Source organism: Mesoplodon mirus (assembly GCF_964341445.2).
Source record: "Mesoplodon mirus genome assembly, chromosome: 20".
NCBI classification, from domain to species: Eukaryota; Metazoa; Chordata; class Mammalia; order Artiodactyla; family Ziphiidae; genus Mesoplodon; species Mesoplodon mirus.
The window spans coordinates 8,905,854-8,926,765 of NC_138996.1; the positions used below are offsets into that span (position 1 = coordinate 8,905,854).

General features: G+C 41.4%; 1 protein-coding gene across 1 annotated transcript in view; it reads left to right on the forward strand.

The window, feature by feature from the left end:
- The window catches only part of KAT6A (lysine acetyltransferase 6A), a 109,081-nt gene extending 99,499 nt beyond the window's left edge, over positions 1–9,582 (forward strand). The window contains exons 15-17 of the mRNA XM_082608492.1: positions 920–1,537; positions 4,435–4,747; positions 6,843–9,582. Coding sequence (XP_082464618.1) covers positions 920–1,537; positions 4,435–4,747; positions 6,843–9,517 — 3,606 coding nt within the window. The 3' untranslated portion in view covers positions 9,518–9,582. The remainder of the gene's footprint in view (positions 1–919; positions 1,538–4,434; positions 4,748–6,842) is intronic.
- Positions 9,583–20,912: the final 11,330 nt, after the last annotated feature.

A 20,912-nucleotide genomic window follows, 5' to 3' on the forward strand; every position in this document is an offset into this window, starting at 1 on the left:
ACAGTGCCAATAAGCAGCTAAATTTGAAGCTGTATAGGAATTGAGGAATCTGAATTGAATCTAAATCTGACCATTGTTTAAAATAAAATGAAGATCCATTTTCCTTAAAACATTAAGGAAATAAACAGATGCGTGTTTTCTAATAGAGCACCAAATAGTTCGGTGTCTCTAGCCATTAAAGGGTTAATGAGGGACAGTACTACATCATTTTCAATATTTTTCTTCATGTGATGTGTACTTGTCTCTGTTCTATTCTTTAAAGCAGTGCTTTTCATCCTTTAAAAATCTGTGTCCTCCTTTGATAAACATAAAGTTTCATGCCCCTGTTTAGTGTAATTTTCAAAATAAAATAAAATATTCAGAATAAAATAAGTCAAAATAATTACAGAAATTTTCTTTCATTTTTTGAGCATCCTCTTTCTCTTGCCCATGCCCCAGAGTCCTTCTCCTCTGTTTATAAATTTCTGTTTCTGAGAAATTTCATAAACTATCTCATTTAACATTTACTAGATTATAAGAATAATAATATTCACTTTGTTTATTGAATATGGTATTGTATAGCAGTTAAGAGCACTGACTCTTGGATCAGACTGTCTGGGTTTATATCCCAGCTTCTTCATTTGCCATTGCATGACCTGGGGCAAGTTACTTACATTTTCTGTGCCTCAGTTACGTCATTTGTAAAATGGGGATATAATAATAATAATACTTCATGTAATTGGTGTGAATTATACCCATATAGCATTTAAAACAGTGCCTAACACATAACAGATATTTATGTTAGCCATTAAGTAATTAATAACTTTCTCTTTAAAGCTCTGTTTTCTTTTCTTTATCTCAGTATTTAAAAGGTCAGAATAGGAGATATAACCAAATAAGACTGAAAATTAACCACCATGGCTTTATTTTCTAAAATTAGGTGGGGAAGTCTGCATCTCGTGAGAACAAAGAACAAGATTCTTATGCTTCGGTAGAAAGTGAAAAGAAACCAGAAGTTACGGCACCAGCCAGTTCTGCGCGTTTGAACAAACAGCTCCTTCCCCGTGACAGTCTTCCTGCCAATAATCAGCCATCGCGGAGAGGCCGCTGGAGGAGGAAGAACAGAAAAGCCCAGGAGCGCTTTGGTGATGAGGATTCGAAACTGCTTTTGGAAGAGACATCAGCTCCTGCGGAGCAGTATGGAGACTGTGAGGACACATCAGAAACCTGCCAAGAACAGTACCCGGAAAGCCAGGAGCAGCCGGCAGCCTCGCAGGAGCAGCAGAGCCAGGACGGGAAGCCAGATGGTCCCAAAAGAAGACCGAGTGAGGGGCTCGAGCTCTGGCGAGGACCGCTCAAGAGAAGCCCCGAGCCTCTGAAGTGTGGGCCGCCAGAAAGCCACGACAGGCTGCCCCGTCGCTACAGCGAAGGTCGCTACAGCGATGGGGACAGGGCCCTCCTGCGGGGCTGCAGCGAGAGCAGTGAGGAGGAGGGGGAGCCCGAGAGCCCGCGGTCCAGCTCGCCCCCGGTCCTCACCAAGCCCACGCTGAAGCGGAAGGTGGGGCCCGTCTCTGTGCTGTCCTGGAGTTAATCCATAGTGTGTTAGCCTTTCCGCTTCAAGCCTCAGTATGTTGTAGCATATGATGTTCTCAGTGAACATTTGAAATGTGCACATGACTTCTTTGGTTCATGGGAGTTCACTTAGAAGTCATAAACTTATTTAAGGGCTGACAGACTGTTTTCGGCTTGCTGGTTTGATTTCAAAGTATGACTTTTCAGGGATTTAAAAAAAAACGTACAGGGACTTCCCTGGTGGTCCAGTGGTTAAGACACTGCGCTTCCACCGCAGGGGGCACGGGTTTGATTCGTGGTTGGGGAACTAAGATCCCGCATGCCACGTAGTGTGGCCAAACACAAACAAACAAAACGTACAGATTAGAAATGCTTCTGTTAGAAAAGGAGGGGAAACCACTACACAGTTGGATGGAAAGTGGGCGTAACGGTGCCCTGTATTGCGATGCTCCGAGTGAAGCCGTTCTTCTCACCCCAGGCGGTGCTGTCTCCCCGTCCTCGGTCCTCCCTTCTCGCTCTCCTCTCCAACCCTCCAGGGGTTTGACTTAACTTTGTTTTAAAAGTATTTTCTAAACTATATTTCATCATCTTGCAAAGGTTGAATGATAACCAGATCGTTAGTAAACACTGTGTGATGATGACAGTGAACTCTGTTCATCTGTATACCAGAAATCTCCCAGGCTATGGAGTGAACTCTAAACATCGCTGCACACCAGCCAGACAGAAGTGTGTCAGCTCTCTGGATGAGCCATTCTGTGCTAGTGAGGTGACAGCTTTCATCCGGAGCAATAAAATCATTCTTTTCCCTAGCAGAACCTTAAAAAAAAAGAAGATAGGGCTGTTTATTAAAGAATGAGCTTTCCATTTTAGAACAGTTTTAGATTTACAAATTTATTGCAAAGAAAGTACAAAGAGTTCCTATATTCCCCAGTTTCCCCTGTTATTAACCTTTTACCTTGGTATGGTACATTTGTCACAAATAGTGAACCAGTACTGATGCATTTTTAGCTAGAGTCCATACTTCCTTCAGCTTTCCTCTGTTTTCCCTAATGTCCTCTCCTGCCCCAGCACACCATCTTACGTTTAGTCGTCATGTCTCTTTAGGCCCCCTTATTGGTGACGGTTTCTCAGACTACTTGTTTTTGAAGGCCTTGCCAGGTTTGAGGAGTGCTGGCTAGATTTTGTAGAATGCCCCTTATGATAGTAAAATGGGGTGATGTGTTTTGGGGAAGAAGGCCCCAGAGGTAAAGTGCCGTTCTCATCACATCATGTAAGGGTATCTGCCGTCAGTCCGTACCGATTACCAAATACCAGGGTATCTGCTGTCAGTGTGACTTCTCACTGTTCACGTCCACGTTAACCCCGGTCGCCTGGCTCCAGGTATCAGGTTTGTCAGGTTTCTCTACTGTAAAGTTACTCCTTTTTTCAAACTCTTTTCCATACTGTATTCTTTGAAAGGAAGTTACTGCCTACAGCCCACACTTAAGATACAGGGAGTTAGGCTCTACTGCCTAAGAGCAGAATATCGTGTTAATTATTTGGAATTCTGCTTGGGAGATTTATCCATTTTTCCCCATCTATTTCTTGATTCAAGCATTTATTTATGTCAGTATGGACTCATAGATATTTACTTTATACTTCAAGTTATAATCCAGTTCTACCACCTTACTAATTTGATGCTCAAATTGTTCCAGCCTTGGCTGTGAGGAGTTCTTTCAGGTTTGCTCCTGTGTCTCTTCAACATACGTACCCTCAACATTGTGAAGTTTTTTTGGTTTGTTTTGTTTTGAGCACTTCGTTACATTCTGGTTCTACAAAATGTTCCAGGTTCATCTTGTGTATTTCATGCCCCAGTCCTAGGATCAGCCATTTCTCCTCAGAGCAAGTCCATGTTTAACCTAGTTGGAAAATTGTCTTCTCAACTAGAAAACTAGTAAATTTGAAGTGGAGAAAAAATGATTAACCTGCTGTTCGTTACGTGACCATGAAGAATATATCTTTGCCATCCTAGACTTATATTGCCTTTTTATAAAATAAAATTGTGCTATTTCCCTGTGTAAAAAGAGAATATTATAACAGGCAGTGAGATCATGTACAGGATACTTTTGAAGTTTTTGAAGAGATTCGCTTGACTAGGAGTCAGAAACTGTTTTACAGCCATTTCTGTACTGACTGGATATGACCTTAAAGCAAGTCCTGTAACTTCTCTGGCCTCTCTAGAATGAGGGGATTGAATTAGATCAGTTTTGGTGATACAGTGTTATTTTGTGATATCTTTCATGTGATTCAAGGTGTTAGATCAACCCTAGTACAAAACTGTACCTAATGTACCAGGTCCCAATAACAGAGTTCTTTTACTTCTGAATGCTCACGGCCACCAAGGAGACCTGTACGGATTTCCAGGCTCCACTGTAACTCTTTGTGGATAGCAGCCTTCCTGGTGGTTCTGCTGACCTGCGCAGTGGAGCTGTGAGACGAAGAGTGTTTTATTTCTTTTTTTCTTTTGAGGAAAAGAGAAGTTAAGGGACTAGCCACTGTGTCATTTCTGAAATAGGCAGCTTCCCTAGGGTGCTAAATTTAACTGAACTGTTAGTAAGGGAATGTTAATATCTACTCTCGAGGCATGCCTGTCTATTCTTTTACAAAGTTGTATTCAGTGATACTTTGTATCTGTGACACTTTATGTATGTATAGTATCTTACTATAGTATTTTTTATCTTTTACTATAGTATTTTGAAATAATATTCAAAATGTCTTTTGGCAAACGGCCTATTCATTTTGTATGTGCTAATTCTAGCAGGTTTAAAAACTATTAATCATGTTACTAATGGAAATGATAGCATTCTTTACTGTAAATAAAATGCTCCTTTCTCTTTTAAATAGAAACCAATTCTTCACCGAAGAAGGCGAGTCCGAAAGCGCAAACACCACAATAGCAGTGTGGTCACAGAAACCATTTCTGAGACCACGGAGGTCTTAGACGAGCCTTTTGAAGACTCTGACTCCGAGAGGCCGATGCCAAGATTAGAACCCACGTTTGAGATTGACCAGGAGGAGGAGGAAGAGGATGAGACCGAGCTCTTCTCTCAAGGGTACTTCCGTCACTTGTCCTCACAGGACGCTCTCAGGTGTCGACCCGCTTCTAAGAGGAAGTCTAAAGACGGGGACGAAGATGAAGATTCAGATGATGCCGATGGTATGTTTCGCAGAGCTGTTGCTTACTGTGGTTTCCTTGTTGTGAAAGACACAGCAGTGATAGTGGCCGACCTCCAACAGAGAGGGCTGAAAGGCAGACACGACCCCCTGGGCAAGTGCAGAATGACCTGCAGCCTCTGAAGAGTTGTCTCAAGTGCGCTCATCCTCGTTGTCTCACTTAGTTTTCTGTCCTGTTATAAAAGTGCTTTTTCGTAGCTCCCCCTTCAACTCAAGACCTATTGTTGCCTCTGCAGAAAATATCTTGCCAGTAGAAAATTGTTCTTTTCGCCTCCTCCTTTCTTGGCCATTATCTGAATCTTTAGTCAGTGGGTAGATTAGACTTAGCATCAGGAAGATAGTTAATTAATAACCCTTTACTGGAATGTGCAATCTATAGACCTGGCCCGTTTTGCTAATTGTGTATGCCGAGTGCTTAAAATAGGCACTCAGTAAATATTGTTAAATGACTAAGTGCTTAGAAGTGGTTCTCAAATAAGGTCAGATTCATGTAAATTGGACTTGCTTCAGATCTGTTCCTGAATCATATCTCTAATATGTCTTACTCAACAAGTAGTTAAATTTCTAATAAAAATGGTAACAGTACCTCAAAATAAGTTAAATTTTATGGCATAGCTAAAAATCCACGGATGAGACTTGTTGTCATTTCCTTTTTAAAGATGAAAAAAATGGGCTTATATATGACTTGGGTCCCAAACTAGTTGTTCACATCTAGCCTAAAGTTTCTGCCCGTGTGTTGTGCAGCAGGGCCTGCCTTGCTGGGGTCAGATTGAGCTGCTTTGCTTTGCTGGGCGAATTTGTAGGAATCTTTTTGTCCACGCTTGGTACATAAACCTATAGCTTTTATGTACTAACCAGTTGGGCTTTTATTCTCCTTTTAAAAATAAATTCACTCAATTTCAAATCTAGTAGACAACTTGCATTTTCTTCAGTCTCATACTTTTGTATAATAAATACTTTTAATATAGTAATAAGATGACTAAGTTTTTTGCTTTATCGTGCATGATTTTCCAGAATTTTATTAGGTTATATTTTGAGATGTATAGGAAGCTAAAAATTTATTTTGTAAAACATGTGGCACTTTAGTAAAATTCTGTCTTGGATCATCATAGATTAAAATAGTATCCTATAAGTTCCCGTTGGACAAATTTTTCTCTAATGTAGACATTTCCTTTGTTTATTTTCAGGTTGTTACTGCTAACTACCTTTTCAGTCCCACCAGTACCCCTCCCCCCAATCCTATTAAAAAATAGGATTTGCTGGCCTTCTCTTTAAAAATTAATGGGAAATGTGGATGTACTTAATACCACACCAAACTGTACACCTAAAAATGTTAAAATGGTAAATTTTATGCTGTGCATATTTATAGTTTTTAGAAATAGAAAAAATCAATGGGGAGAAAATAATGCTAATAATCAAATTTATTTCTAATAAACCGTTGTCATTGGTACATTAACTTTTGCTTCAGGTCAGTATTTGTCCGGGACTACACGCCTTGCGGCTCTTCCTATACAAACACAACATTGGCTGGAAACTGCTGGTGTAGGGTTGCTCAGACATGGCCTGGAGTAATTGGCTTGATTTTACCTGAAGTAATGATTTAGTAGAAACTAAGAAAACCAGAGCAATAATATAAATTGCAAACAGGGGTGGGGGGAAAGAAGGAGAAATGAGCTGATGTGTAATTTACACAATAAGGACAGCTTGTCTAAAGTAGCTGTAGGAACCACTTAGTATTTGCATCCTTATAAAGCGTATTTCCATTTTAAAGATGGTGAAACTGAATATTAGGAGTAACTCTCCAAAGCCATGCAGTTGGTGATGATGAACTTGAACCTAGTGGGTGGACCAGGATCCTTTGAACAACGGCCAGATCCGTTCTGCCAGTTCACTGTGTGACTTTAGAGGATATCATGAAGTGGGTATCTCCTTTAGATTCTTAACTTGAAAGTGAAGATAGTCCGGAGTTCAGGATGATTATTAAAATCATTTCTGTTGTACGTGTGGTCTCAGAAAGAGGCACTAAAAAATACAAGATCCTGTAAAATCTGTCTTTATTTTTTATCCCTCCTGTGCAGACACTCCTATCCTAAAGCCAGTATCTCTTTTGAGAAAATGTGATGTGAAGGATTCTCCACTTGAGCCAGATACGTCCACGCCCATGAAAAAGAAGAAGGGATGGCCCAAGGGCAAGAGCCGCAAACCAGTCCACTGGAAGAAAAGACCTGGTCGCAAGCCGGGACTTAAGCTGAATCGGGAGCTGGCGGCCGTTTCTACTCGAGAATGCGTTGTCGAGCCCGTTGTCCCCCTTCCTGAGCCGGAACGTGAACCCCAAGTTCAAGAGAACCAGGAAGCTGTGGGACCACGAGAAGACCTGCCTTTAAGGGAGGAAAGGAAGGAAGGGGAGGAGCTGCCCCTGGAAGCGGAGGAGGGGGAGGAGGGGGAGGAGGAGGAGGACACCACCAGCAGTGACGTCAGGGCGGCCTCTCCGGCGGACAGTGGCAGCCCCGAGACCGGAGCCAAGGGGCCCGAGGTGGGCGAGGAGGAGGAGGAGCCCCGCGTCCCTGCCGGGCAGCAGCCGTCGGAGGAGGGGCCGCAGGAGCTGGCGCAGCGTGCACGTGAGGAGGAGGAGGAGGAGGAGGAGGAGGAGGAGGACGCCGCTGCGGAGACCCACCAGAGCGAAGACCACGACGCGGATGATGAGGACGACGGCCACCTGGAGTCCACAGAGAAGAAGGGGCCGGAGGAGCAGCTGGCTGGGGGCGACGTCAAGGAGGAGCACGGTGGCCAGGAGTCTTTTTTAGATCCTGACGTGCACAGCAGTCGGGAGCACGCGAAGGACAAGGAGGAGACGGAGCCGGATTCCGAAGAGGAGCAGACTTCCCACGAAGCGTCCGTGGTCTCGGAGCACATGCCGGGCTCTGAGGACGACCACGAGGAGGACTCCCACTCTAAGGAAGAGCTGCTGCAGCTGAAAGAGGAGGCGGAGATCGCGCACAGCGACCTGGATCTGGAAACCGTGCAGGCCGTGCAGTCTTTGACTCAGGAGGAGAGCAGCGAGCATGAGGGCGCCTACCAGGACTGCGAGGAAACCCTGGCGGCCTGTCAGACCCTGCAGAGCTACACCCAGGCCGACGAGGACCCGCAGCTGCCCCTGGTGGAGGACTGCCACGCCTCGGAGCACAACAGCCCGCTGTCTTCTGTCCAGTCCCACCCCAGCCAGTCGGTGCGCTCGGTCGGCAGTCCCAGCGTGCCTGCCCTCGAAGGGGGCTACACCCAGATCAGCCCGGAGCAAGGATCCCTGTCCGCGCCGTCTATGCAGAACATGGAGACCAGCCCCATGATGGACGTGCCTTCCGTATCGGACCACTCCCAGCAGGTGGTGGACAGCGGCTTCAGCGACCTGGGCAGCATCGAGAGCACCACGGAGAACTACGAGAACCCCAGCAGTTACGACTCCACGATGGGCGGCAGCATCTGCGGGAACAGCTCCTCCCAGAGCAGCTGCTCCTACGGCGGCCTGTCGTCCTCCAGCAGCCTCACCCAGAACAGCTGCGTGGTCACCCAGCAGATGGCCGGCGTGGGCGGCAGCTGCAGCCTGATGCCGCAGAGCAGCGTCCCGCCCGCCGCCGCCACCTGCAGCATCAAGTCCCCTCAGAGCTGCGCGGTGGAGCGGCCTCCCAGCACCCAGCAGCCGCCGCCGCCCCAGCCGCCCCCGCAAGCGCCGCCCGCCCCGCCGCCGGCCCCGCCCCCGCCGCCGCCCCCGCCGGCCCCGCAGCCGCCGCCGCCGCCCCCGCAGCCCCAGCCCCCGGCCCCGCCCCCGCAGCAGCAGCAGCCCCCGCTGTCCCAGTGCAGCATGAACAGCAGTTTCACCCCAGCGCCCATGATCATGGAGATCCCAGAATCTGGAAGCACGGGGAACATCAGCATCTACGAGAGGATCCCTGGGGACTTCGGGGCCGGCAGCTACTCCCAGCCGTCAGCCACCTTCAGTCTAGCCAAGTTGCAGCAGCTGACCAACACCATTATGGACCCTCATGCCATGCCTTATAGCCATTCTCCTGCTGTGACTTCCTATGCAACCAGTGTTTCTCTGTCCAACACGGGACTGGCTCAGCTGGCTCCGTCTCACCCCTTGGCTGGGACCCCTCAAGCACAAGCCACCATGACGCCGCCCCCGAACTTGGCCTCCACTACCATGAACCTCACGTCCCCTCTGCTGCAGTGCAACATGTCTGCCACCAACATTGGCATTCCCCACACTCAGAGGCTGCAAGGGCAGATGCCAGTCAAGGGGCACATCTCCATCCGCTCCAAGTCCGCGCCCCTGCCCTCCGCGGCAGCTCACCAGCAGCAGCTGTATGGTCGCAGCCCACCTGCGGTCGCCATGCAGGCTGGCCCTCGTGCGTTGGCTGTTCAGCGTGGCATGAACATGGGGGTTAATTTGATGCCAACCCCCGCGTATAATGTCAATTCCATGAATATGAACACCTTGAACGCCATGAACAGCTATCGGATGACGCAGCCCATGATGAACAGCAGTTACCATAGTAACCCTGCCTACATGAACCAGACAGCACAGTATCCTATGCAGATGCAGATGGGGATGATGGGGAGCCAGGCCTATACCCAGCAGCCTATGCAGCCAAACCCTCATGGAAACATGATGTACACGGGCCCCTCCCATCACAGCTACATGAACGCTGCTGGCGTGCCCAAGCAGTCACTCAACGGACCTTACATGAGAAGATGAGCAAGACGAACTTGCAGTTAAAAACTTAAATATATATAAATAAAGGAACCTTTTATACTGACAAACCAGAGAAAAATGGACCTTTTTTCCAGTTAAAATATTGCTGTAGATTTAGAGGAATTTTTCTTTGGTTTATTTTATTTTTTAGAAAACCTGGTCTTTTTTGGGGGGTTCATTTTGTTCTGGGTTTTGGTTTTCTTCACAATCTTGAACATTTTACAATAGAACTCATCTAAAAATGGATTTGGGGATGGGGAAACATGCACAAAAATCTTTTCATAATTAAAAAGAGCCTTACTTTCTTTACACACCACATGGACAGACTTTGTGTAAGAGTGAATTATCTTTATTTTATTTTAAGATGTATGTTTTCCCCTCAGTGTTTGCAGCTCCCAATGTTGTCATTTTTAAATGTTATATATACATCTCGAGGGTTAGCCAGACCCTTTCCTCCACACCCAGCCTTTCATTCCCTACTTCATTCCAGCAGGAGGCACTTAGGGGAGACTCGGACGGGGACATGGAGAACAACCCAAGCTCCTTAAACTTATTATTATTGTTAATATTATTATTATTATTAATAAAGTGAGGCAGGAAAATGCTTCTCCTCTTAAAATCCCCTCCACTCCCTACACACGCACACACACACGCACACGTGCAGGCACACACACACACACACACCTCTTGAAACCTTTCCCCAAGAATGTTTCTTTATAGATGAAGTTTCATTGAAATGTTTGTTTTTCTTAAATCAAGTGTAATATAATTTTTTTTAAACTACTCCCACTCAGCACTCAGAGACACAAAAATACTGTAAGTCTCAGTTAACAGCGGAATCTCAGAGGAAAGCTGTTTGCAATCTAATCCAGCCTTGGAGGAATAGATGGTCAATTAACAATCAAAAAGAGGCAGTTAACCTCTTGTTTTTTACCACCTGGTGAATCAGCCATACGCACATATTCCACGCAGCCTCTTGTTTTTAGTATGTACTTTGAGATGCCAAGGGTCTTGATTCTTGAGCCTTTGACTCTGATTAAATTCAAACAGCAGTCCCCAGTGATTAGCCTCTTATATTCTCACGTAAAGGGTTGGTGGATGACTGTACATGTCAATGATTTGAGAAATACCTGACTAACCTTTGACACTGTTTACTGTGTGTTGGAAGAGATGACGCAGAATGTGTGTCGTGAGGGAGATCGTGGTGTGAGTTTTATAGCTACTTCAGTGATACATACCTCTAGTTTTCCTTTGTCTTTTGAGGTCCTGAGTTCCTCCCCTGTGAATCAGAGTGCGCCAGCCCCTCTCCTGTGAGTGGCTGAAGAGAAGAGGGATTAAACCAACCACCAGCATAGTAGGGCAAATCTGGACAGCAGGGTTTTAGCAGGCTCCTGTGTTGCTCCCAGCTTCATTCTCTTTTCTCTTGTGCAGCCAGTTCGCCCATTCTCTTCTTGTTACTTGCTCCAGGGATAGGTAAAAAAAAAAAAATATATATATATATATATGTATATGTATATATATATATATACATATATACGTTCCATCATTAGAAGATGGACATTATTATACCACTTGGTATGTGCAGTCAAATATCCAAAAGGGGGAAGTACTGCTTAAAGAAATACCTGTAAGCATTAAATTCTCTCCTTTATTTGTACATTTTATATAGATAAATTTTTGAAGTACGAATTAGGCATTAAATTTTTTCAAACGCACAGGTTTGTTGGGTTTTTTTATACACTTTAATTGACTTTCTCAATTAAACGTGTTAGGTAGAAAAAGGCAGAACTCCACATCTTACCGCTATCGATTCTGAGCATGTGCAAGGCTGTGTAGGACCCAGTTTCTCTGTATATACTGTGCCATTTCCCAGTCCTCTGTGTAGAACGTGCACTGTGCTGCCTTCTGCCTACTCTTCGGCGCTGTCATTGCTTCCTGGTTGGGGTGGGGACAGGGTGGGGAGGGAGGGAGGGAGGTGTATTGGGAGGAGGGTGGGTCAAGGCAGAAGGAGAAGCTGTTGAAATGAGGGCCGTGAATTCAGTTTCTGTTGGTTTGCGGTTGTGTTTGGTTTTGTTTCTTTAAAAAAAAAAAAATTTCAATCAGGCAGCTCCCTTTTCCACAAGCCTTTTTGTGACTTTAGAACTATTGTAGAGAAAATGTTCTTTTCTATATTATAAAAGAAATTATCCAACACAGTAATATTGGTACCTGTCATTTTTTCACTTCTGTTTAAAAAAATGTATTTTTAGCAAGATAACTTGGGTAATCTTCTAAAAAAAGAAATTTAAAAACTCACTGTTAGTGACTTTGATGCCTTTTAAAATAAGAGCTTTTTCATTTCATTCCATCTTTAAAATTTTTTATCTTTGTTGTAGAATATTAAAAACTATTTTAAGAAAGATAAAAATTCTCTTTAAAGAGATCTCTAGAGTGTGTGAATAGAGCTCCAGATGCCTCTAAAAGCCGCATGTACAAATGAAGCTAAGTCTATTCCTGTCTGTTTATATTTGCTTTTCCTGTTTTGTAACCTCTTTGTACTTTGTTCATGGTGACTCGTAAGCTAAGGGGAAGGGGTGCCTGGATGCCTTTGTACTTCTCCGTGTCACGCGCTCCTGGGCCAGCTGGTCTCCTTCCTCTCCTGTATGTAATATCACTTTTTTTTCCCCTTTCTAGCAAGTACTTTCAAAAGAACTCTGTACATTTTAACATAAAAAAAATAAATTATGTTGAGCCATTTTGGATGTCTGTCTTGCATGTGGAATTTTTCTCCCTTCCAAGTGTTTCAAATTCTCTGATTCTTTTTCTACACACAGACACTTAGAAATATAAGCCTTTTCATGTTCTTCTTTATGTAGCAAGTATAAGTTTATGACCTTTGCTTTGAGATTTGTTTTCACTCATAATGTGTTCAGTGCCAAGAATATAGATGGTTTTCCCTTTTCCAAAGAAAATGGTATTATGACCTCACTTTGGATTTTTTAGGGAAACCCATTTGAAAACCTTCTAGACGGGTTGTAAGTCCTCCAACCAAAAAAAGGAAATACAGTTGCAGTAACAAGTAGCTCCCACTTGGAACAAAGTGTTTTTTTCTCATTTCAGTTGACCTGATTATGTAATCTAGGAAGATTTGCCAGAAACCTGGGCCCTAAATACTGATGATCTTTTCTGGTGTGTTCTGAGTTAATGTGCTCGCCTCTCATCATTAAGAATTTTGGATGTAAGGCAGATTCCAGAATTAGATTTAGCTTTGGGAAGCTAACAGCTTCCTGGGGTAGAGGGGTGAGGCAGACACAGGTTTTCATGCCCTCCTGACTTGATCTGCTGTTCCTTACCGCTGAGTTAGGAATTTAGGAAGTGGTGTGAACAGTGTCTGTAGCAGGCGTTTGTTTTAAACTTCGTGCCATTGAAGTTTTAAGCCATAGAGTCATGTCATCTCCAGAAGATAAATGGCTTGTCTCCCTTGATGGCTTGCTTCATAGTCAACAGTTTGAGCTCAAGACTGCCACTGCTCTATGCAGTTACTAGTGAATTGTCCCAAAGACATACTGCCTTTGCTACTGCAAACTACCTGCTTTTAAGTGAGTTCAGCATAACAACAATTATGATTTTTCTACAAGGAGGTAATGTGACCAAAGAATATACTACAGATTTCATTGAGGTGCTAACAACCCTCACTATGTATTACATGTAAACTGTAACTTGAGGAATCTCATGTGTAGCCAACGCTCTCCTTTACCGTCTACCATCCGGCCTTTTCACTCTCAGAAGGTATGTGTTGGGGGAAACGGCAACACATTTGACTAACGTGTGCACTGCTGAGAGCCTTGGTCTACCGGTTTTCGAATCTACTGCCATGCCTTCAGTTTACTAGGCTTCCAGGAATCATTTTCCTATACGGCCTCTCTAAGCATCTCAGGTGGTGCCAACTTCCTCTGTAGTGTGGTGAGAACCGTGTGTATTCCCTGAACACCGAGTGTCAGGTTGACAGCTCTAGCTCTTTAGGTGAGAATTACTGTGTTAGGTTCTCCCTGGGACACCCTGCACGGTGTGTGGTTTTCGCCCTTCCTCTCGTCTTTTCATAATGTACAAGATAATGGGTCAGTGATGATGATGGAAAAGCATAGTGAAAAGAGAAGAAAATGACTGTCCTTGTTCATGGAACAAAGTAATCAGAGTTATGACAAATGGTGGGTGGGAGGGAGCTCCATATTCTTAAGGTAACTTAAATCTAAAAATTCAAGTGACATATTCTATAAATGAACTCAAAACCATGAAAAGTGACATTTATTTGTGTTGTCAAATGTCTGGAATTCTTGAGCATGGTCATCCAATTAAAAGCTGAAAATCCCCACAACAAAACCCACCTCGTTTGTTTATATATTTCTGTTAAGGGGCAGGTTGGGTTTGTTATCTAAGTTGGTGTGGTTATATAATGCAGCACAGACCCATGGATTTTCTTTCCAGAATGACAGCTTTACAAATTGGGCTTAACTGCAATTCCTTGCTATATTAATAAGGAGCCTAAATATTGGTATACAGATTACATAAACCTCAGAAAGGTGGCAGGTGTAATTTTTGCCTGAAATAAGGACAGCCATGGAGTCTGATGGACTTTGGTTTTTTGAGTTCTTTTGAAACAGTAGACAGAGTCATAAGGAATTGTTCTCCTGTGACTATTGTGAATACTCTTTTTGAAGGTGAGAGATACATTCTTGTTAGCAAGAAAAAATATTCTAACATTTAACTCTATAATAACAGACATTTGTGAAAGCCACATTTAAGCAACATTCAAAAAAAAAAGCGTTCTCTGGGGTGATGTGTTCATTTTTTTTTTTTTTTTGCGGTACGGGGGCCTCTCACTGTTGTGGCTTCTCCCGTTGCGGAGCACAGGCTCCGGACGCGCAGGCCCAGCGGCCATGGCTCACGGGCCCAGCCGCTCCGCAGCATGTGAGATCTTCCTGGACCGGGGCACGAACCCGTGTCCCCTGCATCGGCAGGCGGACTCTCAACCACTGCACCACCAGGGAAGCCTGAGTGTTGATTTTTAACCGTTTTTAGTTTATGCACATACAAAGAGGAGAAAGCAAAGGCAAGCAGGTGAACTGAGGTAAACTAATCACCTTTGCCTGCATTAGAGAGCTACCGTGCCGGGACTCACCGGGATGTCTATGAATATGCACTGAGAAACTGACATCCGGTTAATGCTGGGAGACTAGCCATTCAGATCACCTTTCAAGTTATTTACATTGGCCTTAAAGAGCTTTTTGAGCCTCAGAATCTTCTGTTTTTGAAAATGTCATTTAAAACCCTTCAACTCTTATCCTAAGTTCAAAGTCTCTTGTGAACAAAGTAAAGAAAAACATTCACACACAAAACCTCTTTGCTAGGACTGAGGCTCTGCCCCATGTACAAACAGCTCTAATTGTTTAATTGATGTATTACATTGAATAAAGTTGGTTGATTTCATTTTCTTTTTAAAAGAAGCTTAGAAAATCACTCAAAATGACTGAATTTGATCATAGTTTTCCAGAGACAGTGAGGACAGTTATATGTTGAATAGGACACAGTGGCAAAGGCTTTGCTGGAGGCAAGGACCTCTTGCAAAATGGAATAATTACACAATTTTTAAAAAGTTTGTCTAGCTCTTGTTTAAGGAAAAGAACTAGAATTGACTAGGACCCCTAACTTGACGTCCCCAAAGGGTTCTTGATGGAAAGAAAGTCGTGAATCTGAAAACTGAATAATATGGAATATAGTGAGACCAACTGTAGAGGCTGAGGAAGAAATTCTATTAAAATTACAAAGGAAAACAAAGAAAACAGGTTCCAACCAGCCACTACAGCCTACCTTAATTATTTCTTTGGGGGGTCCAAGGTATTTCTTTTAAAAAATATATATTTAATTTTTGGCTGCTTTGGGTCTTAGTTACAGCACGTGAGCTCTTTCATTGCAGTGTGCGGGCTCTCTAGTTGTGGTGCATGGGCTTGTTTGCCCTGTGGCATGTGGAATCTTAGCTCCCTGACCAGGGATCGAACCCACATCCCCTGCATTGGAAGGTGGATTCTTAATCACTGGACCACCAAGGAAGTCCTGGTATTTTATTCTTTTTGATGTGATTGTAAATGGGATTTTTTCCCTTAATTTATCTTTCTGATAGTTTGTTGTTAGTGTATAGAAATGCAACAGATTTCTGTGTATTGATTTTGTATCCTGCAACTTTACCGAATTCATTGATGAGCTCTAGTAGTTGTCTGGTGGTGTCTTTAGGATTTTCTGTGTATAGTATCATGTCATCTGCAAACAGTGACAATTTTACTTCTTCTTTTCCAATTTGGATTCTTTTATTTCTTTTTCTTGTCTGACTGCTTTGGCTAGGACTTCCAACACTATGTTGAATAAAAGTGGTGAGTGGGTACCCTTGTCTTTTTCCTGATCTTAGAGGGAATGCTTTCAGCTTTTCACTGTTGAGTATGATGTTAGCTGTGGGTTTGTCATATATGGCCTTTATTATGTTGAGATATGTTCCCTCTATGCCCACTTTCTGGAGAGTTTTTATCATGAATTTTATCAAAAACTTTTACTGCAGTTATTGAGACGATCATATATGGTTTTTATTCTTCAATTTGTTAATGTAGTGTATCAAACTGATTGAATTGTGGATATTGAAAAATCCTTGCATCCCTGGGATAAATCTTGATCATGATGTATGATCCTTTTAATGGTATGGTTGAATTTGGTTTGCTAGTTATTATGTTGAGGATTTTTGCATCTGTGTTCATCAGTGATGTTGGCCTGTACTTTTTTTTTTTTTTAATCATATCTTTGTCTGGTTTTGGTATCAGGGTGATGCTGGCCTCATAGAATGAGTTCTGAAGTGTTCCTTTCTCTGCAATTTTTTGGACTAGTTTGAGAAGGATAGGCTTTAACTCTTCTCCAAATGTTTGATAGAATTCACCATCTGGTCCTGGTTTTTGTTTATTGGGAATTTTAAAATTACTGATTCAGTTTCGTTACTGGTAATTAGTCTTTTTGTATTTTCTTTTTCTTCCTGGTTCAGTCTTGGGATACTGTATGTTTCTAAGAAGTTGTCCATTTCTTCTAGGTTGTCCATTTTATTGGCGTATAATTGCTCATAGTAGTCTCCTATGATCCTTTGTATTTCTGTGGTGTTGGTTGTAACTTTTTTTTTCATTTCTGATTTTATTGATTTGGATCCTCTCCCATTTTTTCTTGATGAGTCTGGCTAAATGTTTATCAATTTGCTTTATCTTTTCAAAGAATGAGCTTTTAGTTTCACTGATCTTTTCTTTATTTCTTTCCTTTTTTTTTTAATCTCTGTTTCATTTATTTCTGACCTTACCTTTATGATTTCTTTCCTTCTACTAACTTTGGGTTTTGTTTGTCCTTCTTTCTCTAGTTGCTTTAGGTGTAGGGTTAGGTTGTTTATTTGAGATTTTTCTTGTTTCCTGAGGTAAGCTTGTATTGCTGTAAACTTCCCTCTTAAAATTGCTTTTGCTGCTTGCCGTAGATTTTGGATTTTTGTGTTTTCGTTTTCATTTGTCTCCAGGTATTTTTAAAATTCCCTCTCTGATTTCTTCAGTGATCCATTTGGCTGTTTAGTAGCCTTTTGTTTTGCCTCCACATCTTTGTGTTTTTTGCAGTTTTTTCTTGTAGTTGATTTCTAGTCTCATCGCCCTTTCACTTTCTTAACTGTGTTGTTTGATGAACAGAGTTCTTCCTTTATGGGTAGTGCTTTTTCTGCCTGTGTTAAGAAATCTTTTCCTACCCTGAAGTTATAATAGTATTCTCTGTAGAGTAATTTCCAAAAGCTTCATTGTTTTGCTTACATAGTTAATTTTTTAATATATCTGGAATTGATTATTGTTCAAAGCATAAGGTAGGGGACCAGTTTCATTTTCTTCCCATGTGGATATACAGTTTTAACATCACTCCATCTTTTACCACCTCTCTAAATCAAGTGTCCACATATGCATAGATCTATGTATGGACTATTTATTCTGTTCCACTGATCTGTATATCCTTCCTGGCTTAATTATTATAGCCTTATGATAAGTCTTGATATTAAGTAAAGCAAGTCTTCCTAAGTTGTTTTTCTTCTTCAGGAATGATTGACCCATCTAGGCCTTTTATCTGCCCCCATATATTTTTTTTGGCTGTGCAGCATAGCTTGCAGGACTTTAGTTCCCCAGCCAGGGATCAAACCCGTGACCCGTGCAGTGGAAGCATGGAGTCCTAGCCACTGGACTGCTAGGGAATTCCTGCCCATATATTTTTAGAATTAACTTATCAGATTCCTTTAAAAGTCCTAATGACATTTTATTGTGATTGCATTGATCCTTAAAATCAATTTGACAAAAATTGACAACAGTATTGACTCTCCCATTCATTTAACATGATGTGTTTGTTTGACTTCTTTAATTCTACTGAAAATTTTATTGATTTTTTGCATAGAGATTCTGTGCTTTGTTATTTTATTCTTGGATATTTAATATTTTTGAAACTATTAAAATATCTTTAAATTTTTATTTTCTGTTTATTTTTGGTATACAGAAATTTCAGTGATTTTTGTATTTTGCCCTTGTATCCAAAAACCTTTCAAAAGTCACTTAGTAATTCTAATAATTTATCTACAGATTCGTGGACTATTTACCTATATGTCATATCATCTCTAAAAATGAGAGTTTTATTTCTTATTTACAATTTTTATACCTTTTTCCTTTTTCAGGCCTTACAGCACTGTGTTCGACCTTCAGCACAATGTTGAATAGAAGTGGTAAGAGCAGGCATACCCTTAATCAGATGAAAGAAGATTCATTCAGTCCCTAGTTTTTTAAGAGTTTTTATCATAAATGTATGTTGAATATTATCAAATGCTTTTTCGGCATCTATCGAGAAAGGGTTCAATTTTTTTCTCCTATAATCTATCAATGTGGCCAAAATGTTGATTGCTTTTCTAATGTTAAACCAATATTTGGGAAAATACGTGGGTAAATCTAAATGATTATACACACAATATGTATATAATTAAAATATAAAATGACAATTTCACATGAGTTAGACGATAAATTGAGTGAAAGTGTTTTAATGTCCTTACATTGTCTTGATTAATTTTCGCTATTGATAAATTAAAAGTGCATATTTTAATTTCCAGGGGAACCACTAAGAGAATAGAAACAGAGTGTGTAACTTCCAAAATAGTACAAGTGGAAATGGGATGATAAAATATAATAATAAATCCCATAGAAGGGAGCAAGGGAGAGAAAAAACACAGACAGGTGGTAACCTACTTAATAGCGGAAAACCCAAAATAAAAAGACTTAAACCCCAGTATGTTCATTACTTAATTATTTTCTAAATGGACTAAATATTCCATCTAAAAGAAAGATTTTTAGGAGAAAACCCTAAAAATCCTATTATGTGCTCTTTATAAGAGAAACAGCAAAAACATAAAGATACCAAAAATTTTAAAATAAAAAAGTAGAAAAATATATGTCAAGAAATTACTATAGTAGTAAGAAAGCTCCTAAAGCTATATTAATATGAGATAAAATAGGATTTAAAGCAAAAGGGATTACTAAAAGAGGATTAATAGTAAAGTTCTAAGGAATTCTATATACATATACACTTATTGACATGATTCTAAAATATATCAATCAAAAATGGCAAAACTATGAAAAGAAATTTAAAAAATCTACAGTCATAGTGAGGGATTTCTTTCTGAATTAATAAACTTTATTTATTAGAGCAGTTTTAGATTCACAGCAAATTGAGCCGAATGTACAGAATGTTCCCATATACACCCTGTGCCCATGCACGCACACCTCCCCCACTAAGGAATCCTCTACCACAGTCGTACATTGGTTACAATTGATGAACCTACATAGACACATCATAATCACTGGCAGTTCATAGTTTACATTAGGGTTCACTCCTGGCATTGTACCTTCTATGGGTTTTGACAAATTTATATCATGTATCCACCACTGTAGTATCATACAGAATAGCTTCACTGCCCTGAGAACCCTCTGTGTTCCACATATTCATCCTTCTCTCTCCCCTAAACCCTGCCAATCACTGTTTTTTTACTGTCTCCCTAGTTTTGCCTTTTCCAGAATGTCATGTAGTTGGAATGATACCTATGGAGCCTTTTCATATGGGCTCCTTTCACCTAGTAATACGCATTCAAGTTTCTTCAATGTCTTTTCATATCCTGAAAATTCATTTCTTTTTATCATTGAATAATATCCTATTGTCTAGACATGCCACAGTTTATCTATGTTGCTTCCAAGTTTTGGCAGTTATGAATAAGTCTGCTATAAACATCCACATGCAGGTATTTTTGTGTGGACATAAATTTTAAACTCATTTGGGTAAATCCCAAGGAGTGTGATTGCTGCATCGTGTATTAGGAGAATGTTTAGTTTTTTAAGAAACTGCCAAACTGTTTGCCAAAGTGGGGTTGTACCATTTTTCATTCCCACCAGCAGTGAACAAGAGTTCCTGTTGCTCAACATCTGCACCAGCATTTGGTGTTATCAGTGTCTTAGGTTTTGGCCATTCTGATAGTATCTCACTGTTGTATTACTTTGCAGTTCCCTAATGCCACATTGAACATGTTTTCATATGCTTACTTGCCATCTGTATGTCTTCTTTGGTGAGGTATCTGTTCAGGTCTTTTGCTCCTTTTTTAATTGTGTTGTTCATTTTCTTATTGTTGAGTTTTAAGAGTTCTTTGTATATTTTGGATAACAGTCCTTCGTGACTATATCTTTTCCAACTATTTTCTTCCAGTCTGACCTGTTTTCTTTTCCCCTTGGCATTGTCTTTCGCAGAGCAGAAGTTTTAAATTTTAATGAAGTCCTGTTCACTAATTATGTCTTTTAAGGGTCATGCCTTTGGTGCTGTCTCTGAAAACTCAGAGCTATACCCAAGATCATCTAGGTCGTCTCCTAAATTATCCTTTGGGAGTTTTATTGTTTTGTGTCTTACATTTACGTTTATAATCCATTTTGAGGTAAGTTTTGAGTTTTGCGAAGAGTGTAAGATCTGTGTCTAGATTCTTTTTTTTCTTGTGTGTGGATGTCCAGTTGTTCCAGCATCGTTTGTTGAAAAGATTATCTTTTCTTCATTATATTGCTTTTGCTTCTTTGTCAAAGATCAGTTGACTATATATGTGAGACTATTTCTGGGCTCCCTATTCTGTTCCATTGATCTATTTCTCTCCCTTTCTCTCTCTTTCTTTGTGGGAGGGGGCAATGCCATGCTGTCTTGATTATTGTAGTTTTATGGTAAATATTGAAGTCAGGGAGTGTCCGTCCCCTGACTTTGTTCATTAATATTGAGTTGGCTATTGTGGGGTTTTTTGCCTCTCCATATA